Consider the following 22,399-nt stretch of genomic DNA (forward strand, 5'->3'; position numbering starts at 1 on the left):
AACGTCGTTACCAAACAGCTGCAGATAGTTGGCTAAACTGGTAGGGACAATATGGACTAATGTGGATTAATAATGTTACTGTATCTGACACAATCTGACAGAATATGTTTGTTTTCGTTAAACCTTGACTTTTAACAATGCTTATTGAAGCATGTTACAAAACATAGAAAACAACAAAAGGCTGAAATGTATCCATATGAATATGTTCACCTTAATTTTAAACATGACTGCGGTAGGCTATTACAGTAAAATACACTTCTATGGGCTATGTTTGAAAGTAAGATAACTTGGGTAACATTGAATCTGTCATTTAGTAGCCTACCATATCAAGTTTTGCCCAGTGCCACTGACTACATGAAATGTTGTCCAGATGTTGTTCACTGGATTATGAATAGTTAAGTAGCTATGTCATGATGAATCTTGTCCAATAACTAGTTTGCTCATAGAGAATGTTAAAATACCACATAGGGTGAGACTATTCATAAAGAGGACCGGTTTTGTAAGATTAAAAGCCCGAGGAAGCAGAGCTGTTTCAATGAAATTGTGCTTCAATGAACCGGCAATAAAAAGGAAACTGAAAGCAAATTTTCGCTGCACCTCTTTTTCATCAGCTTCAATTAGCAAAGCTGAAATCGTGGAAACAAATGTCTACTACAGTACGATAGACTTTCTATGCATGGTGCAACTGATCGATAAAAGCCAAGACTACAAACGTCTGGAATGTATCCATATGAATATGTTCACCTTAATGTTGAACATGACTGCGGTATGCAGAGAATAACTTCAATAGGCTGTGTTTGTTCACCTTAATGTGGAACATGACTGCGGTATACCGAGAATAACTTCAATAGGCTGTGTTTGTTCACCTTAATGTGGAACATGACTGCGGTATGCCGATAATAACTTCAATAGGCTGTGTTTGAAAGTGAGATAACGTGTAGCCGTAGTTAAACTAATTGTCTTTATGTCCATGGGTAACATCTTTAATTTTGTAGCCTATATTTTGCCCGATTAAATATCACTATCTACATAGTCTAAAGAAAACAAATACAGGCAGGTAGGCTATGCTGCCCTCTGTTGAAGAATGAATGTATAACTCAAGAAAAATTGTCAATTGGAATTACATTATAGCCTATTCAAAATAGGCATTATAATGCATAACAGAAATAAATGTTCAAAGCTCACGAAAATGATTTACCTTTTAATCATCAAGCTCACAAATGTTAATTATGTTAATAATTTCCATGCTAGTGATGATGTGCTGCAGGACTAGTCAGTCATCAGTACTACATAATATCAAGGTATTCTTCATTTTACAAATTGATATATGAATGAACGGTCCGTGCAATCAGAATCCTTGGGACGTCCCTACCCCATTGAAGATTACAATGGTAAAGGTACGGGTTATGGTTAAGGAATGTTTATGGTTATGATTTGGTTCGGGTTGGGTAAGGGTAGGGGTTAAGGTGAGGGTTTAGGGTATGGACGTCCCAAGGATCCCAGTTAGCAATGAACAGCAATGACCTGAATCAACACTGTCGGTGCTGCTACGGAAGTTATCGCCTTCTAGCATCAGTGGCCTGTGGATGTCGGTAACCCGGCGACTGTCATCATCTGTCAAAGTCGATACATGAAACACTACCTACCTGTAGGACCTCAAGCAACACTTTCATTTTTGCCATGCAATCTGAGTGACTATAATCCGAATAAATTGGATTTTCTCTCAGACAACCGACCATTTTAAGGACTTGGATTCAATTATTTTTCTCATTTGACTTTCAAAAGGTGCGGATATAAATCATGGAACGCTAAAATGGAGAGGAAGAAAAAGGTGTTGGTATTTGAGTAAGTATCACCTCAAGTCTTTGTATTCAGTTGAATAGTAGTTTAGTTATACTTAACTAAAGCACATACTTAAACTATTGAAAAATAGGACCTCTATTAAATTATGTCAAGTAGCTAAAGTTGAAGTACTAAAATATTGATGTGTTTGATAATTTAGTAAAAAAAAAAAAACGTAATTTTCCACCACATACTGTAGCTTCAGACTTGACTTATTAATTAATGATAACATGGACACACATACATAGCTCTCCCAGGATGATATAGATTTCATCACATGCCAGGTGAACTCAAGAGATTATTCTCTGTGGCAGAATACAAATGAATGGACATTTTTTATCTCCCCTTTACATGTTTTCTATTGGACTTTATTGTCTCTAGTTTTCCAATGGACTCACAATTATGTTATTGACCTGTGACTTTTACACATTTAGATAGGTTTTTTCCCATGTCAAAGTCTATTTTCAGTCGTGACAAACTATTTTTTCTGTCAGTTTCTCTATTATGTAGGTGCTATTGTGACTGTGTATGGCACAATAGCGTGTGTGTGTGTGTGTGTGTGTGTGTGTGTGTGTGTGTGTGTGTGTGTGTGTTTATTGTCTGTGTATGTGTGTGACCTTTGCTCTCTACATTGTACCCTGTTCTCCAGCACACTCTCTCTATGAAATTAGTTTTCCTACCTTGAAAGTATAATATTACCATTAAAGAAACATGAAAATCCAACTAAATAGTCTATCTCACCTTTCCTTTTTTTTGATTGAACCTTCAGAGAAGGGTTGTTATTGAAATTCCATTTGGGTATAGCGGAGTTATAGTGCACAGCATGCATGCAGTCAATAGCACAAAGAGAACTATAGGCTATCTCAAACAGAGGGTGGAGGGAGGGAGGGGTGATGGAGGGAAGGAGGGGTGATGGAGGGAGGGAGGGGTGATGGAGGGAGGGAGGGGTGATGGAGGGAGGGAGGGGTGATGGAGGGAAGGGTGACGTAGTTTCATTAATGTTTCTGTTTTCAGAATTTGTGGAAGCATGATGTGGGATGGATAGAAAAAAACGCAACCTTTACTGTGAGTATGGTTTTGTGTGTTGAGTGTCTTATTTTCACCTCACAATTGTATTTGTTATTGTAATGCATGAATAATATGTAGGCCTTTACAATATCTGCATCTACTCTATGTCTATGACCCTGTTGACCTTCTAGGTAAAGCATTGTTGGGAAAGGACCTGTAGGTAAACATTTCACTGTTAGCCTACATCTGTTGTTTATGAAGCGTGTGACAAATAACAATATATATATATATATATATTTTTTTTAAAGCTCAGCTAGATGGGCCAGGTTGGGAGGTGGAACCATATATGGATGTACACATTTTATATGTACATTCATTTTCTTTCATTTTCTTCAATTCCAATTATTTTATTTTTTACATTTCCAGTTGTTTCCCTTGACAACTGACTTCGTTTTAAATTAATTAACCGTAGAGAGTGCAACTGCCATTCTCTACACAAAGTCTATACATAAGAAAAGTATTTTCCGATGCCGAAAATAAAGAAATAAATGTGCACTCACTAAATACAGTTTTGATTGATTTATCATTTAAACCAGTAGCAGTAGTGACTGACACTGCTGTGTTTTATGCACATGTTGTCAGTGTAAATGTGTAAATTGAAAACTCTTTCAACTGGTGTAGATACTAAATAATAGTATATTGATTGTAAATGCAGGCAATATCCACATTGTTGATCACTTCCTCCCTCTATAGATGGCCACTAATGACCCTGACAATCGTGACCCTCCCGGGACCCCCCAGCCTGGTGACCTCATTGAGATCTTCAGACCAGCCTATCAGCACTGGGCTCTGTACCTGGGAGACGGTTACATCATCAACTTGACACCTGTTGGTCAGTGAAAGCAGTGTTGACATGAGACTAAATCCTAACTTGAGTTAGAATATGTCATATGTGTGTTTCAAGTCTCAGGTTTAAAAGTGTATTTGTCATGTGCACATACAGTACCAGTCAAAAGTTTGGACACACCTGCTCATTCAAGGGTTTTTCTTTATTTTTACTGTTTTCCACATTGGATGTCTTCACTTTTATTCTACAAACTATGAAATAACACATATGGAATCATGTAATAACAAAAAAAGTGTTAATAAACAAATAAAAATATATTTTATATTCTTCAAAGTAGCCACCCATTGCCTTGATGATATCTTTGCACACTCTTGGCATTCTTTCAACCAGCTTCACCTGGAATGATTTTCCAACAGAATTCTAAATAAATCACTGACAGTGTCACCAGCAAAGCACCCCCACACTATCACACCTTCTCCATGCTTCACAGTGGGAACCACACATGCACAGATCATCCATTCACCTACTCTGTCTCACAAAGACATGGCGGTTTGAACCAAAAGTCTCAAATTTGGACTCGTCAAACCAAAGGACAGATGTCCACCGGTTTAATGTCCATTGCTCTGGGTCTTCCTTTCTTGTGTCGGTACTCGTGAGAGCCAGTTTCATCATAGCGCTTGATGATTTTTGCGACTGCACTTAAAGAAACTTTCAAAGTTCTTGACTTTTTCCGTATTGACTGACCTTCATGTGTTAAAGTAATGAGGGACTGTCGTTTCTCTTTGCTTATTTGAGCTGTTCTTGCCATAATATGGACATTCCAGGTGTCTACCTCATGAATCTGGTTGAGAGAATGCCAGAGTGTGCAAAGCTGTCATCAAGGCAAAGAGTATCCAAACTTTTGACTGGTACTGTATGTCGTATGTGTGTCGTATATGTTTTGTATTGGTGTTGTATGTGTCGTACTTGATGCTGCAGAATGTAAACGCTTCCAATGCACAATCTGCTTAAAACATTTGAATTAAATCACACTTATCTTACATCAAGAGTATAACCCTTTGTGAATTTATTCAGCATTTTCAAAGGGTAGGATTCAATCAATTCCGCATTTATCAATAAAAGTTTGATTGCATTTCAACCACTAATAACTGCAATTTAATAATGCTAATGCTTTACGCTCCCTGAATATTATCTCCTTCCTGTAGATGAGAGTCAGACTGCAGCCATCTCCAGTGTGAAGTCTGTGTTCAGTCGGAAGGCAGTGGTCCGAATGCAGCTTCTAAAGGAAGTGGTTGGAGACGACTCGTACCGGATCAACAACAAATACGACGACCACCACACTCCATTGCCCGTCGATGACATCATTCAGCGATCTCAAGTTCTCATTGGCCAGGAGGTGTCTTATGACCTATTGGGCAGTAACTGCGAGCACTTTGTTACCTTGTTGCGCTACGGAGAGGGAGTGTCTGAGCAGGTCTTTTACTCCTTCTTTCTCTCACTCTTCCTGTCTCTTTCTTCCTGTGTATGCCCTATATTCTCATTTTCTCTCTCTCTCTCTCTCTCTCTCTCTCTCTCTCTCTCTCTCTCTCTCTCTCTCTCTCAATTCAATTCAATTCAATTCAATTCGCTTTATTGGCATGACGTAACAATGTACATATTGCCAAAGCTTACTTTGGATATTTGCAATATAAAAATAAATAAAAATGAGAATCAAAGATTGTCAACGGGACAACAGTAACAACAATAACCAACGGTCAATATAACCATACATTCAACAATAACAATAATCATACAGTAGAGGACATGTGCAGGTTGGTCTGTCAGACACTGTCCCTCATCTTATGGCAGGCAGCAATGTAGTGCGCTGCCAACCCACAGCTCTCTGCGTCCTCCCCCAACAGGACGGGTAGCCTATCCTCATCAGAGAGGTCTTTGAAACCTTGAATAAGGGTTTCAAATTTGGGGAAATGACACTCTCTAATTGTTTTATATTTTTGACATTTTGTCAGGAAATGCAGCTCCGTCTCAGGTTCTGCTGTTGTGCAGTGGTTGCACAGCCTTTCCTCTACAGGGAGCCAGGTTTTCCTGTGTCTACCCTTCTCAATGGCAAGGCTGTGCTCACTGAGCCTGTACTTTGTCAAGGTTTTTCTAAGGTTTTGATCAGTAACCATGGTCAAATATTTAGCCATAGTGTACTGTCGATTTAGGGCCAGATAGCACTGCATTTTGCTTTGTGTTTGTGCTTGTGTTTCCCAATAAGCAATGTAGTTTTGTTTTGACTGTGTTGTAATTTGGTTTATTCTGATTGATTGGATGTTCTGGTCCTGAGGCTTCAGTGTGTTAGTAGAACAGGTTTGTGAACTCAGCCCCAGGACCAGCTGGATGAGGGGACTCTTTTCTTTGCTCAGCTCTTGGCATTGCAGGGCTTGGTAATGATATGAGAGGGGGTCACTGTATTTTAGATGTTTCCAAAACTTAATTGCTCTTTTTTGAGTTTTTATTATTAGTGGATATTGGCCTAATTCTGCCCTGCATGCATTGTTTGTAGTTTTCCTCTGGACACGTAGGAGAATCTTACAGAACTCTGCATGTAGGGTTTCAATGGGGTGTTTGTCCCATTTGATGAAATCTTGTTTTGCAAGTGGACCCCACACCTCGCTGCCATAAAGTGCAATTGGTTCAATGACATATTCAATTAGTTTTAGCCAAATTTTAATAGGTATTTCAATTTGAATTTGCTTTTTAATGGCGTAGAATGCCCTGCGTGCTTTCTCTCTCAGTTCATTCACTGCCTCATTAAGGTGTCCAGTTGAGCTTATTTTTAAACCTAAGTAATTGTAGTGTGTACAGTACTCTATATATTTTGTACCAATTGAGAACTTTGGTCTAATTCCCTGAGATCTGGATCTTCTCTGGAAAATCATTATTTTAGTATTTTTGGGGTTTACTGCCAGGGCCCAGTTCTGGCAGTACTGCTCTAGCAGGTCCAGGCTCTGCTGTAGGCCAGGTGCTGTGGGTGACAGCAGGCATAGGTCATCTGCGAAGAGTAGGCATTTAACTTCTGAATTGTGGAGACTAACACCAGGGGCTGAGGATTTTTCTAGAATAGTGGCCAATTCGTTAATGTAAATATTGAAGAGTGCAGGGCTCAGATTGCAACCCTGACGAAGGCCCCGCCCCTGGTTAAAGAATTCTGTTCTTTTCTTACCAATTTTAATGCTGCACGTATTGCCATACATTGATTTAATTATGTCATATGTTTTACCCCCTACACCACTTTCAATAACTTTGTAGAACAGTCCTGTATGCCAAATAGAATCAAATGCTTTTTGGAAGTCGATAAAGCAAGTGTATATTTTGGTATTATTTTGGTGGACATGTTTATCTATCAGGGTGTGTAAGGTGTAAATATGATCAGTTGTGCGATGTTTTGGTATAAATCCAATTTGGCTTTTACTCAAGACATTGTGCTTATTAAGGAAGTTTAGAACTCTTACATTGATGATACTACAGAAAACCTTCCCCAGGTTACTGTTCACACAAATGCCTCTGTAATTGTTAGGGTCAAATTTGTCTCCATTCTTAAAGATTGGGGTTATGAGTCCTTGATTCCAGATGTCAGGGAAATAACCTACACTCAGGATCAAATTAAACAGTTTTAATATAGTCAATTGAAATTTTGCACTAGTGAGTTTGAGCATCTCATTTAGGATGCCATCAGGTCCGCAGGCTTTTTTAAATTTGAGAGCCTCTCTCTCTCTCTCTCTCTCTCTCTCTCTCTCTCTGCTGATGCCCAATTCAAAATCGATATCTGGCCACTACCCATAGGTTTTTGTGTACAATAATCATATGATAAAAGCTTGTTATACCTTCTTACAGGGCAGGTGGAGTTTCCACCATATTGCTGTAAATCAAAATCAAATCTAATTTATTTATATAGCCCTTCGTACATCAGCTGATATCTCAAAGTGCTGTACAGAAACCCAGCCTAAAACCCCAAACAGCAAGCAATGCATGTGAAAGAAGCACGGTGGCTAGGAAAAACTCCCTAGGAAAAACTCCCTAGAAAGGCCAAAAACCTAGGAAGAAACCTAGAGAGGAACCAGGCTATGAGGGATGGCCAGTCCTCTTCTGGCTGTGCCGGGTGGATATTATAACAGAACATGGTCAAAATGTTAAAATGTTCATAAATGACCAGCATGGTCAAATAATAATAATCACAGTAGTTGTCGAGGGTGCAACAAGCACGTCCGGTGAACAGGTCAGGGTTCCATAGCCGCAGGCAGAACAGTTGAAACTGTATACTTAAGTAATCCTCTGAGACCTACATGCAGAAGTGCCTAGGTGACAATTTGGACATAGGGCATTACTCTCTCCTTTTTTCCAATGTATAAAAGGTCATTCTAGCCCTTATCACTACTTACAATCAATATACCCTGGTATAGTCAATAAGTTATCGTCCTCTCCACCACCATACGCGTATAATTGAATGACGTTACATTAGGCGTTATTGTATTTACCAGGTACAATTGTTATTTTCTGTTGTGTCCACAGGCCACACGGGCCATTGGGGCCATCACATTGGTGACAGCTGCAGCAAGTGCCTTCTCTGTGCTTGGACTGGTCAACACACGCTCCAGAAACCGACCCCTCTGAGGACCCTCAACAATAGCAGTATTGTCCTGTGCTACTGGTCTGGGATTCAAACTTCCCCTCAGTCTTTTGTTTAAGAGGACACCTCATTTTTACCCAATGTCATAAAAAATTATGCATTTATCTATTTTATCATCCGTTGTATTGAAGGCCAAGCAGACCAAATACTTTATAAGGTAGAGATGTTGCCTATATTAAAATTAATATTTTATATCTTGCTGGAGATACACATTTTGAGATGTTGAAAGGATTGGTTGGGTGAAAATTTAATATAAAATGTGACAAAGGAATCATTCATAAAGAAAACTGAAACATTATTGGAGTCTTTAGTCTTTATTATTACAATAATAACCCGTTCTTTTATTTTTGTTATATAATTCAATTTTGTCAAGCACATACATAGTTTTGAATAGCATCTACAATTCTAACACAAAAAGAAAACTGACAGAACTAACTGAATCACAATAAAAAACAATGAACTGTGAATTGTTTTATCAACTGTTAAGTATGTTGACACACTTTACATGAAAATGCCTACATCAAAGAGAGGTACAGTATGAAGATAGGCTAAAACTGCTTCTCCAATAGAAATCCCTGATCACACTTGTAGGCGATGTTGGGTGGCTAAACTCATGCATAAAAATCAATGAGGTACTTACTGCATATAAACCCTGGATTGCTGCCATGTATTGGCCAATGAGAGTTTGAAACCACCGGTTGGCATTATTAGCACTTCTCAGTAGGAGCAGTCCTCCATTGGAATGAAAAGAATTGTACAGTATTTCAATTAAGTATTTCAAGGACAAAATCACATGTATTTAAGTATTTGTTTGTTGTAGTGGGGACAGTAACATTAGTAATTTTAAAAAAATGATACCTTAAGGAAAATGTTTAAATATAGTTATATATTTATATTTGTACTCTTAGCTCACATAATATAATTTGAGTATACATTAAGATATCTGGTAATAGAATACATGTGTCAAAACAAATGTAGACATTAATAAATGCATTTCTATAGCTTCCAAAATATTTTACATCGGTGAGGGAGTTCCAAAATGGAGGCACGGAGACTAAAAACACCGCTCTCAAAAAACGTTTCTAGTGTGTATATAAAGCATTGGTACACGTCGTCGGGTCACGGTAGTCTCGCGCCGAATTGCGCATGTGCTGGCGGTCAACTCAAAGGTACTCACTCCTTCGATATAAAGTTGTTTTTGACGAAAATGAAATCCTGTCAGTTTGTCACTTTCACAAGGTTGGAGTAATAACATGTTCAACTACTTAAGACAGTGGCTCGAATCTAGGTTATGCCCAGTGGTGGAAAATGCACCCAATTGTCATACTTGAGTAAAAGTAAAGATTCCTTAATAGAAAATGACTCAAGTAAAAGTGAAAAAATACTACTTGAGTAAAAGTCTAAAACTACTTGGTTTTAAATATACTTAAGTATCAAAAGTAAATGTAATTGCTAAAATATACTTAAGTATCAAAAGTTAAAGTATGAATCTTTTCAAATTCATTATATAAAGCAAATCAGATGGCACCATTTTCTTGTTTTCTTTAATTTACGGATAGCCAGGGGCACACTCCAACACAGACACGAATTATAAACAAAGCATGTGTTAAGTGAGTCCACAGATCAGAGGCAGTAGGGATGACCAGGGATGTTCTCTTGATAAGTGTGTGAATAAGAAAAAACGTCTGTCCTGCTAAACATTCAAAATGTAATGAGTACTTTGGCAGTCAGGGAAAATGTATGGAGTAAAAAGTACCTAATTTTATTTTGGAATGTAGTGAAGTAAAAGTAAAAGTTGTCAAAAATTTAAATAGTAAATTAAAGCACTTAAGTAGTACTTTCATGTATTTTTACTTAAGTGCTTTACACAACTGGTTATGCCTTTAGATTTCAAGAAAATTAACAAATAAGGAATAATTTTTTATTCTCAAACCCTAAACCCAGGCCTGGTCTGTCTGATGTTTGCAAGCGTTCCCGGATGTCACGTCCTGACCAGCAGAGGGCGTAATTGTGTTAGTCTTGGTCAGGATGTGGCAGGGGGTTTGTGTTTGTTAAATGTTGTGTGGGTGATTGGACTCCCAATTGAAGGCAGGTGTGTTGAGATGCCTTTGATTGTGAGTCCTATATAGGAGTGTGTGTTTTTCTTTGGGGTTGTGGGTGGTTGTTTTTGCACTGCGCTTAGTTAGCATGCAAAACTGTTGCTGTCTTGTTTATTGTTTTTCACCGTGGATGCGTTACTCTTTTTGAATTAAACTATGAGTATCCACATTCCCGCTGCGCCTTGGTCCATTCTTGAAGACAACTGTGACAGCGGAAGTCCCGCAATGTTGAGGCATTGGGTTTAGAAACCGTGCCTACATTATTTTATATATATATATTAGTACCAGTCAAAAGTTTGGACACAACTACTCATTCAAGGGGTTTTATTTATTTGTACTATTTTCTACATTGTAGAATAATTGTGAAGACATCAAAACTGTGGAATAACACATATGGAGTCATGTAGTAACCAAAAAAGTGTTAAACAAATCAATATATATTTTATATTTGAGATTCTTCAAAGTAGCCACCCTTTGCTTTGATGACAGCTTTGCACACTCTTGGCATTTTCTCACCCAGTTTCATCTGGAATGCTTTTCCAACAGTCTTGAAGGAGTTCCCACATATGCTGAGCACTTGTTGACTGTTTTTCTTCACTCTGCGGTCCAACTCATCCAAAACCATCTCAATTGGGTTGAGGTCGGGTGATTGTGAAGGCCAGATCATCTGATGCAGCACTCCATCACTCTCCTTCTTGGTCAAATTACACAGCCTGGAGGTGTGCTGGGTCATTGTCCTGTTGAAAAACAAATGATAATTCCACTAAGAGCAAACTAGATGGGCTGGTGTATCGCTGCAGAATGCTGTGGTTGCCATGCTGGCTAAACGTGCCTTGAATTCTAAATATATCACAGACAGTGTCACCAACAAAGCACCCCCACACCATCACACCTTCTCCATGCTTCACGGTGGGAACCACACATGCAGAGATCATCTGTTCACCTACTCTGCATCTCACAAAGATACAGCAGTTGGAACCAAAAATCTCAAATTTTGACTCATCAGACCAAAGAACAGATTTCCACCGGTCTAATGTCCATTGCTTGTGTTTTTTGGCCCAAGCAAGCCTCTTTTTCCTGTTGGTGTCCTTTAGTAGTGGTTTCTTTGCAGCAATTCGACCATGAAGGCCTGATTCACACAGTCTCAGCCTCTGGTATACCACCCCTACTTTGTCACAACATAACTGATTGGCTCAAACGCATTAAGAAGGAAAGAGATTCCACAAATTAACTTTTAACAAGGCACACCTGTTAATTGAAATGCATTCCAGGTGACTACCTCATGAATCTGGTTGAGAGAATGGCAAGAGTGTGCAAAGCTGTCATCAATGCAAAGGGTGGCTACGTTGAAGAATCTCAAATATATAAAATATATTTTGATTTGTTTAACACTTTTTTGGTTACTATATGATTCCATATGTTATTTCATAGTTTTCATGTCTTCACTATTATTCTACAATGTAGAAAATGGTAAAAATAAAGAAAAACCTTTGAATTAGGAGGTGTGTCCAAACTTTTGACTGGTAATGTATATATATATATATATATTTTATTTTTTATTTTTTTATTTTATTAACAACAAATCAATACAAAAAGTACATGGAGGAACACAAGTATATATGAAGAATATACAAAGGACATTTGGGCTAGGGGGTACAATATCACATTACACTTCAAGGGGCATACACACACTCATAATTCGAACAGCTTTTTTGTTGGTAGAATATTTAGTTGTCTTAAAATATAGTTATTTTTGTAAGGTAAGAAAATTTGGTGTTTCTTTGTAAATGTACATATGTGAATATGAAATTTGGCCAAAAGAATAATGAAATGAATTACATAAAATTGTTTCAACTTATTTCTATCGTAGGTAAGGAATCCAAGCAGTATATCTCTCACATTATTTTATAGTTGCAATGAATGTATCTGTCTGTTTCACGGTCTGTTGTGGTCCTTGGTTCAATAAAGTTTCCAGGCTTCAAACGTATATGTGACGTAGATATCATGCGCAGAGAAGCCACACGTGTTATGTTTTCATGGAGGTGGTTGGTAATCTACTTTGGTAATTTGTAAATCGTAATATTCCAAAGGAAAAGCAATTTAAATAATAAGTGATCAACAACACCAGCAAACATGGGGAAGAAACTCAAAGTTGGAAAGACCAGAAAAGATAAATTCTACCACTTAGCAAAGGAAACGGGTAAGATCTGTAAACGCAGAGAACTCATCGTGCTATTAGCCTCATTTAAATGGGCTAGCTAAATCAAGTCCAAGTTAATTAATACAGTAGCTAAACAGTAAGCTAGTTGTACTGTGTGCTTTTGAGTTTAAACAGATACTGTATATGTAACGTTAGCTACCTAGCTATTGTTGCCCGTCAGGGATTGGGTATCCTTGATCATATAGCCATCAATATTCAAGAACATAGCTATCTAGAGAGATACTGTAGCTAACTGGCTTCTCAGCAGGATCGTGTAGCATTAAAACAGCTGGCTAGCAATGTAGAAATGACAGTCTGGTTATACATGTGTAATACACTCGCTCTCCTCTCCCTCAGGGTATCGTTCACGTTCTTCCTTCAAGCTTATTCAGCTGAACCGAAAATTCCAGTTCTTACAGAAAGCCAGGGCTCTGGTGGACTTGTGCGCTGCTCCGGGTGGTTGGTGGGTACAGTAGCTATCTGTGTCACATGATCTCAATATACTCTCATACGCTACTGACTGTCAAGTCTTACTTTTGCTAGCTATTTGATATGTTCAACATCAACATGTCCTGTAGTTGGAATATTAAATATCTTGTTTTATATATTTTTTTGTCAACATTCTTTCTCTCTGTCATACCATAGGTTACAGGTGGCGTCCAAGTTTATGCCCATCTCCAGTCTTGTTATTGGTGAGTCAAACCACGTCTCAGACACCTCTAACATATACCAACTACTGTGTTACGTAATACTTAGCCGACATCTTAAAAAAAAAATCCCTATTGCAGTGCTGTTATAGTTATTTGATGATGTCATTGCGTTCCTATCTCCAAAGGTGTCGACTTGGTCCCAATCAAATCTATCCCCAACGTGGTCACCCTGACAGAGGACATCACCACAGAGAAATGCCGGCAGGTAGGTACATACGCTAAGGTCAGAGGTCAAATTAGTGAGTCTGTTATTTAAACCATAACAGGATGGTGTTTTAATGTAGTACAGTACAGTGTTGACATAACTCCTATTAAATGTTCTAGGACAGTATTCTCTGATACACTGTTATACGTGTTGGTAACTTCATCATACATCACCAAATTGTGACAACTTTAGTCCTACAGAGGACAGTGTTTGATGTAACTGTTGTTTTGGCCAGGCTCTGAGGAAGGAGCTCCAGACATGGAAGGTGGACGTGGTCCTAAATGACGGAGCTCCAAATGTTGGAGCCAACTGGGTGCATGATGCCTTCTCTCAGGGTAAGTAACGCACCGATAACACCTTTATATTGCAAACTGAGAGGAAATAAGCTTAACACCACGTTTGTCCGTCCATCAGTTCACACTCATAACATATGTACAGTAGAAATGCGTATTAAATTAACAGTAAATGAATGACATTCGAAGGTAATAAATCAGTGTCGAGGAGCAGAACACAATCTTTGTCTTACTTGAACCCTCCTCTACCTACCAGCTCATCTGACCCTGATGGCTCTGAAGCTGGCGTGTGACTTCCTTGCCAAAGGAGGCACGTTTGTCACCAAGGTGTTCCGCTCCAAAGACTACCAGCCACTGCTGTGGATCTTCCAGCAGTTCTTCAAGAAGGTGCAAGCTACCAAGCCCCAGGCCTCCAGAAACGAGTCGGCTGAGATCTTCGTCATCTGCCAAGGTGAGTTGGTTCACCCCGACTCTCTATAGCAGAGTTGGAAGAGTGAGAAGTGCCATTGATTTTTCATTGAGGATTTTTCCATTCTGATTGGAATTCCTATTCACTTCCTGAATTGACTCCAACCCTGCTCTTTAGCACCAGGTATCTAGAGTAAATTGAGAAATATATACTTAGCGTTTATTGTGGTAAATGTTGGTCTTGTTGAGTAACTGAGGATGGGACTTCATTCCATTTCAGGCTACCTGGCCCCAGACAAAATTGACAACAAGTTCTTCGACCCCAAACATGCTTTCAAAGAGGTGGAGATCCAAGCCAAGGCTATCAAAGACCTGGTCCCTCTGAAGAAACCAAAGGTGTGTGTGTGCACCTGTGTGTAAGTCTTCACAGTGAAGTCTTCTGAATGAACAGACTGTATATTTTAGTGGCTTCATTCATTCATGCTGTGTTTCAGGCGGAGGGATACACAGATGGTGATCTGACCCTGTATCACACCTTCTCAGCGACCGCCTTCCTCAAGGCTGACAACCCTGTGGACTTCCTGAGCAAAGCCAACGAGGTGAGACGCATCATACAGAACTTTACAATGGCAGTCAGCATTGATGGCAAGTTAACTTGCTGGCTAGCTAAACCACATTTAGCTACAATAGAATTTCTGTCTCTGAGCAGATTTTAATATTGTTTTTATTGGGGTGTCCCTCCAGATCAATTTTGACAACCCTGAGTTGGAGTCTCACGAGGCCACCTCTGACGAGGTCATAGAGTGTTGCCGTGACATCAAGGTTCTGGGCCGCAAGGAGCTCCGGTAAGCCAATGAGATTGTTGTACTGTAATGATAACAATACACTGAGTTCATAAAGTGTTTTTTTATAGACCCAAATACGTACTGCAACTCAAGTCTCGTCGCCGGCCCTCCTATAGGGCTCTCCAATGACCTTTTCCCTCTGACCCTGTGTATGTGTGTGTGTCCTCAGTCTGCTGCTGAACTGGAGGTCCAAGCTGAGGAGATACCTGGCTAAGAAGCTAAAGGATGAGGCCAAACAGCTTGATGAGGACATCAAGTAAGAATCCTTTTAAACATTCCTTAATCTTCATATCTACAGCAAGTCCAGATTGAACTCCTAGTCCAGATTGAACCCCTAGACTACCTAAGGCCCCAGGTAGAACAGATCCAGGTAGGTACTGACTCCACCTGGTCTTCTGTTTGTTCCCTCCATATTGTTTTAATACCCATCCAGTCTGAACACATGAGAGTATCATGATTTGCCTATCTAGGGGTTGGGCCTGATTTTGGTAACAAGATACCTCATACCTGTGTACAAGAGATTATGTCAGGTTCTAAATTAATATTATTTGAAGTTGCACATCCCATTATACAGAGCAGTAGGCATCAATAACATTGGCCTTTATTGTTGTGCTTGTGTGCAGACTGAGTTCAGGTGAGGAGGCGAGCGATGCAGAGGAGAAGAAAGAAGAGAAGAAAGAGGAGAAGGAGAAAAAGAAAATGACAGTGGCTGAAAAGAAGGAAGAAGAGGCTGAGTTGGAGGAGGAAGAGATGGAGCAGAAACTGGCTGAGCTGAAAGCCGAGGAGGTGGCAGAGCTGAGACGGTAAGTCTATACTGAGGAGGTCGCAGAGCTGAGACGGTAAGTCTATACTGAGGAGGTGGCAGAGCTGAGACGGTAAGTCTTTTATACTGAGGAGGTGGCAGAGCTGAGACGGTAAGTCTATACTGAGGAGGTGGCAGAGCTGAGACGGTAAGTCTATACTGAGGAGGTGGCAGAGCTGAGACGGTAAGTCTTTTATACTGAGGAGGTGGCAGAGCTGAGACGGTAAGTCTATACTGAGGAGGTGGCAGAGCTGAGACGGTAAGTCTTTTATACTGAGGAGGTGGCAGAGCTGAGACGGTAAGTCTATACTGAGGAGGTGGCAGAGCTGAGACGGTAAGTCTTTTATACTGAGGAGGTGGCAGAGCTGAGACGGTAAGTCTTTTATACTGAGGAGGTGGCAGAGCTGAGACGGTAAGTCTATACTGAGGAGGTGGCAGAGCTGAGACGGTAAGTCTTTTATACTGAGGAGGTGGCAGAGCTGAGACGGTAAGTCTTTTATACTGAGGAGGTGGCAGAGCTGAGACGGTAAGTCTTTTATACTGAGGAGGTGGCAGAGCTGAGACGGTAAGTCTATACTGAGGAGGTGGCAGAGCTGAGACGGTAAGTCTATACTGAGGAGGTGGCAGAGCTGAGACTAAGTCTAAACTCACTGCTCACCTATCTGCTCTCTAATGCATATACCAACAATGGGATTTGATGGATCAATATAGAATAACTTCACTATTCACACATTACAGATACAATACACAAGTCCCAAGAATCAATGTTCATTAACTTCTATGGGCTAGGTGGGACGGTAGCGTCCCACCTGCGGGACACAGCCAGTGAAATATCAGGGCGGCAAATTGAAAAACAACAAAATGTCATAATTCAACTTTCTCAAACATACGACTATTTTACACCATTTTAAAGATACACTTCTCCTTGATGTAACCACATTGTCCGATTTCAAAAAGGCTTTACAGCGAAAGCAAAACATTAGATTATGTTAGGAGAGTACATAGACAAAAATAATTTCACAGCCATTTTCCAAGCAAGGACATGTGTCAATAAAACCCAAAACACAGCTAAATGAAGCACTAACCTTTGACGATCGTCATCAGATGACACTCCTAGGACATTGTTACACAATACATGTATGTTTTGTTCGATAAAGTTGATATTTATATCCAAAAACAGCATTTTACATTGGCGCGTGACGTTCAGAAAATATTTTGCCTCCAATACTGCCGGTGAATCAGCACAACAATTTACAAAAATACTCATCGTGAACGTTGATAAAATGTTCATCTATAATTCTTTGAATAACAGTTTAATATCTCCTTTATGCAACCGCTGTGACAGATTTCAAAAAAGCTTCACGGGGAAAGCACACTTTGCAATAATCTGAGTACTTTTGCTCAGAAAAATACACCAGGCAATACAGATACCTGCCATTTTGGAGTCATCTAAAATCATAAATAGCATTACAAATATTCACTTACCTTTGATGATCTTCATCAGAAGGCACTTCCAGGAATCCCAGGTCCACAATAAATGTTGTTTTGTTCGATAAAGTCCATAATTTATGTCCAAATAACTCCTTTGTTGTTTGTGTGTTCAGTAAGCTACTCCAAATGTAGGAAGTGCGCCGAAAATGTCACGACAAAAAGTTATTTACGTTCGTTGAAACATGTCAAACGTTGTAAAATCTTTAGGGCCTTTTTAACTTAGAACTTCAATAATATTCCAACCGGACGATTCCAGTGTCTTGAAAAAAACAAAACGTTTTGGAACACAGCTACCTCCTCACGTGAATGCGCGTAATTGTGGCCTGTCATTCTCTCGGTCGTCAGACTCCAGGAGGTCTTGTTCGCTCTCTGTTGACTGCAGAAGCCTGAAACACGTTCTAAAGACTGTTGACATCTAGTGGAAGCCTTAGGAAGTGCAAATTGAACCCTAAGTCACTGTATACTGAATAGGCCCAGTCTTGAAAAACTACAATCCACTTCCTGGTTGGATTTTTTCTCAGGTTTTTGCCTGCCATATGAGTTCTGTTATACTCAGACACCATTCAAACAGTTTTAGAAACTTCAGAGTGTTTTCTATCCAAATCTACTAATAATATGCATAGTTTCTGAGCCAGAGTAGTAACCTGTTTAAATTGGGTACGTTTTTCATCCGGCCGTGAAAATACTGCCCCCTAGCCCAGACAGGTTAAAAAGCCTTACTGATGCTGGAACAAAACTGGTGTCTTGGTCTTGAGAGGTAGAGACCTGAGTCTGCGGCCTGATGGCAACTGCTTCCTGATTTTATTTATTTTTTAGGGGGGGGGGTTATAATATGACAGATGTGCTATATTTCCTGTTTGTAAGGTGTGTTGCCATGTTTGCTGGTGTATTCTGTGACCAGTGCTGTATTGTCCAATGTGAGGTGTTGTGCTGACGTGCGTGCTGGTGTGTTGTGCCAACCAGGAAGAAGAAGAAGCTTCTGAAGGAAAGGAGGAAGCAGAGGGAGAGGGTGGCACTGAAGATGGACCTGCCGGGAGTCTCCATCGCAGATGGCAACGACTCCTCCATGTTCTCCCTCGCAACCATTAACAAGGCCACGGTAACACAGAGACTGATATGCATGCACATACACACACCAATTGACCATGGACATGGTTTTGAATAGATTTTTAGAAGGTCGTTTTTGTTTTTGACTCATAAAATGGTCATGTATTGTATTTCTCCTGATTGTGAAAAGCTTAATCTTTCCCCTCATTCCGTCCCTCTCCTAGGTTCTGGGTGAGCTCACCAAGGGGGACATGAAGTTAGCTGATGCCATGGTGGAAGGGGAGGAGGACCTGTACTTCTCTGACGAAGGTGACAGTGACGAGGTCTCCCTGGTCTCTGACCTGGACGATGACGACTTGGATGAGATCATAGAGAAACAGAAGGAGATGGACAAGGCCACCAAGAAAAAGTATGTCTTTCACTCAGTTTCTCTCTGTCTCTCTCTCTGCATCTGTCTGTATCGCTGCTTTTGACACTCAGGGCTTTTTCACTTTAACTTCGTACATTAAGTTACTTCTACTCAATCCACTTTTGGTTCATAACTTCATAAATGTTACTGTTTTTTTGTTTTTTTAATGCTTGGTGTGTGTGTGTTGTAGAGTGTCCTTCAGTGTGGAGAAGGAGGAGAAGGAGGAGGAGGAGGAAGGGAGTGGACTGATAGTGGAGCTGGAGGGAAAGGAGGAGAAGAGGGACCGTGAGACCAGCATGTGGTTCAGCAAGGTCTGTAGTACACACAGTCACACACCCACACACACTGACACGTAAACCCACACACACAGTCAGACACACAACAACACGCTGTAGCCACACACACACACACACACACACACACACAACACGCTGTACCCACCCACACACAAACCCACACACACACACACAGTCAGACACACAACAACACACTGTAGCCATACACACATACACAACACGCTGTACCCACCCACACACAAACCCACACACACACGCTCACTGACCCACCCACACATACGTGCTCACGACACGCTGTACGCCCCACCCACTAACACAGACTTCCTCATGCACATGGAGTACTTTTATAGTACCCTTGGTTCTCTCATCTCTGTGACCTCTGACCTTATGATGCGACTTTCTGACCCCCACAGGACATCTTCTCTGAACTGGATCTGGACGGAGATGCAGCGAGCGAGCTGCGGCAGACACAGATGCTACAGAAAAAGGACCCTACAGGTACAGGACGAGTACAGCAGGACTGCATCGCAATAAATTGTCTTCCTTCCCTCCTGTTTGATAGGTGGAAATTCCCAGTAGGTGTCCACCATATTGCTTTCAGCCCAGTGTAGGTAAAAGGGAAGAGTCCACTTTAGACTGAGATTCGTCCGTAGTGAGAGAAGAGTGTTGGATGAACTTTTTGTAATACCCATTGTTGTGTCTCCAGCCAAGGGGAAGAAGAGGAAAACCCAAGAGGAGCCTGATACGGCCCAGCCCGAGGGGGAAGAGGCGGGGCCTTCACAGGAAGCTCGGGCAGAGGGGGATAGCGACAGCTACTCTGATGATGACAACAGCAGTGACGAGGATGATGAGAGGTCAGGGTCACATGACTTATTAAAGAATAGACTAGAACTTTTGTCCCATTTTGTCATATTGTTAACAAAATACCTTTTCAATTTTGCAGGATTCTGATAGCGAACAGATTGAAGGAATTCTTTGATTTGAGATTAATATTAGATTGCACAGTCTTCTATTTGACAGATTCCAACAGGGGTAATGCTGGTAGACATTATGACTTGGCTTATGACCAAAACAAGCACTTTCCCTGGTCATCTAAAAGTGTAAACTTAATGTGTGGTCTACAGGAGCATCGCTCAGATGAAGAAGGCTAAAGGGTCCGGCGGTATCCAAGGAGACGCCGACGGTGACGACTTCCAGGTGGTGCCAGTGGAGAGCACCAGTGAGTAAAGAGAACATGTCCTGGGTGCGGGCCTTAGAGTGACTGTTTAGACCAATGGCAAGATTTTAAGCGGTCCTGAAGCTTTAACTGGTGTGTGTTCCCCCAGGCAAGCGTGCTCGCATCATGAATGCGGAGGGTTTGGCCCTGGGCTGTCAGATCGCCACCTCCAAGAAGAGATCAAGGGACCTAGTTGACGGCTCCTTCCACAGGCAAGATTAGCTGAATTATCTCTCTCTCTCTGTGTGTGTGTGTGTGTGTGTGTGTGTGTGTGCACTAATGATACTACTTATTTAGCCATGTATTATTTCTGTGTGACGATGTATGTGTTCAGGTTTGCTAGCTCGGAGGACCAGTGCGAGGTGCCCGAGTGGTTCGTGGATGACGAGAAGAAACACAGGAATAAGCCTATCCCCGTCACCAAGGAGATGGTGGAGGAGTACAAGGCAAAATGGAAGGAGATCAATGCCAGGCCCATTAAACGAGTGGCTGAGGCCAAGGCCAGGAAGAAGAGGAGGGTAAGAGAGAGAGATGGTGGAACGAGAGGGTAGAAGTAGAGGGGGAAAGATAATATTATGAAGGGAAATGGAAGGGAGACGGGGGGGGATGAGGGTAGAGGAGGATGTTGGGTAAAAAGGTGGGTGACAGATGGAGGAAGGGTGTTAAGATGGAGGATGCAGCATACAGTATGTGACCTTTGTTTATCTGTGCGGTGTGACAGATGCTGAAGAAGATGGAGTCAGCCAAGAAGAAGGCGGAGAGCGTGGTCAACACAGTGGACATTGGTGAAAGGGAGAAGATGGCCCAGCTAAAGAGGTACAAATGCCATTTTACACCATCAAAACCTCTACGACTACATGTACCACAACCATTTACACTGCTACATCTCTGGCACTGACATGTACCATTACAGTAGGACTTACTACACCTGTGGCTAGCTATATAACTACCACTTTACTCTACCTCTGGCAGTGACATGTACCACTAATATTTTACTTTACTTACTAAAGTCCCTTCTCTCTCTGTGTTTTTTAGTATCTATAAGAAGGCGGGTCTTGGTAAGGAGAAGAGGGAGATCACGTACGTCGTGGCCAAGAAGGGCTCTGGTACCAAGAGGGTTCGTCGTCCGGGCGGTGTCAAGGGCCAGTTCAAAGTGGTGGACGGCCGCATGAAGAAGGACATGAGAGGCATGCAGAGGAAAGAGCAGCGCGAGAGAGGGGGCAAGAAAGGAGGGAAGGGGAAAGGAGGGGGCAAAGGAAAAGGCAGAGGTGGTGGTGGAGGAGGAGGAGGATTTAAGGGTGGAAGAGGAGGGATGAAGGGTGGAAAAGGACGTCCTGGCAGGAAATGAGTAAAAGAACGCCGCTCTGTCCCCTCCTTTTGTTTTCGGAGGTTAATTGAACTTTCCCCTCCATTTTGTATCTGAGAGTTGTCATATAGGCAAGCTAAGATGGCTGCCACACTGCTGGTTCTGCTACAGTGGAATTGTGGGTAACAAAACTTCCCTGGTGTACTTTGAGACCCTCTACCGAAACAGTGACCGCCGTACTGAAAAGCATGATAAAACGATACAGGTATCCTCCAATCTTTTGGGTAAATAAAATGAGTGCTGTTTGTACATCTTTCTATGAGAGGATGACATACTTGCCTTACATCCAGTGTTGACTGAAGCTGTTTCAGTGCACACCCTGAACCACTCTAATAAATGGTTTCGATCAAGATTTCACATGAATAGTAATGTGTATTAAAATACATGTGCTTTCAACAGATGTTCTTTTAAATCTTGTAAATACTGATGATTTCACAATAAATTTCTTGATGAAACAAGTTAACTGATTATCTGTACCTCCCTGATTCTCTTTAACTAAAGTTTCTTCATCCAATGGTCACCCCTACAAAGATTTGAAAATCAATATTTTGACTCATGTTAATCTGATGGACTGTCAGCCCTTCTCTCTTAAACTATGTTCCCACCATCATTCGCTCATGATTGGTGAACGCCTTGGTCAACG

The 22,399-nt window shown here is 40.9% G+C and overlaps 2 protein-coding genes across 4 annotated transcripts; both read left to right on the forward strand.

The window, feature by feature from the left end:
- The first annotated feature begins 332 nt into the window (after positions 1–332).
- On the forward strand, positions 333–8,667 carry LOC115151530 (phospholipase A and acyltransferase 1). Of its 3 annotated transcripts, XM_029695543.1 has the most exons (6): positions 333–766; positions 1,786–1,845; positions 2,857–2,907; positions 3,604–3,742; positions 4,903–5,171; positions 8,252–8,667. In XM_029695543.1, exons 4-6 carry the CDS (start codon positions 3,604–3,606, stop codon positions 8,351–8,353), a joined length of 510 nt encoding a protein of 169 aa, XP_029551403.1. In that variant the 5' UTR covers positions 333–766; positions 1,786–1,845; positions 2,857–2,907; the 3' UTR covers positions 8,354–8,667. The 3 variants fall into 3 exon arrangements, with proteins under 3 accessions (XP_029551403.1, XP_029551402.1, XP_029551404.1); XM_029695542.1 differs by lacking the exon at positions 333–766 and having other exon boundaries at positions 1,462–1,845; XM_029695544.1 differs by lacking the exon at positions 333–766 and having other exon boundaries at positions 1,462–1,845; positions 4,903–5,093.
- Positions 8,668–12,456: 3,789 nt separating this feature from the next.
- Positions 12,457–22,223, forward strand: ftsj3 (FtsJ RNA 2'-O-methyltransferase 3). The gene is made up of 21 exons (XM_029695545.1): positions 12,457–12,668; positions 13,026–13,131; positions 13,314–13,360; positions 13,504–13,583; positions 13,819–13,918; positions 14,133–14,327; positions 14,565–14,680; positions 14,779–14,883; positions 15,029–15,129; positions 15,299–15,385; positions 15,753–15,932; positions 18,386–18,521; positions 18,694–18,878; positions 19,069–19,189; positions 19,588–19,672; positions 19,881–20,028; positions 20,299–20,393; positions 20,500–20,602; positions 20,725–20,908; positions 21,112–21,206; positions 21,426–22,223. Exons 1-21 carry the CDS (start codon positions 12,602–12,604, stop codon positions 21,736–21,738), a joined length of 2,649 nt encoding a protein of 882 aa, XP_029551405.1. The 5' UTR covers positions 12,457–12,601; the 3' UTR covers positions 21,739–22,223.
- The last annotated feature ends 176 nt before the right edge of the window (positions 22,224–22,399 follow it).

Source organism: Salmo trutta, chromosome 17, assembly GCF_901001165.1.
Source record: "Salmo trutta chromosome 17, fSalTru1.1, whole genome shotgun sequence".
NCBI classification, from domain to species: Eukaryota; Metazoa; Chordata; class Actinopteri; order Salmoniformes; family Salmonidae; genus Salmo; species Salmo trutta.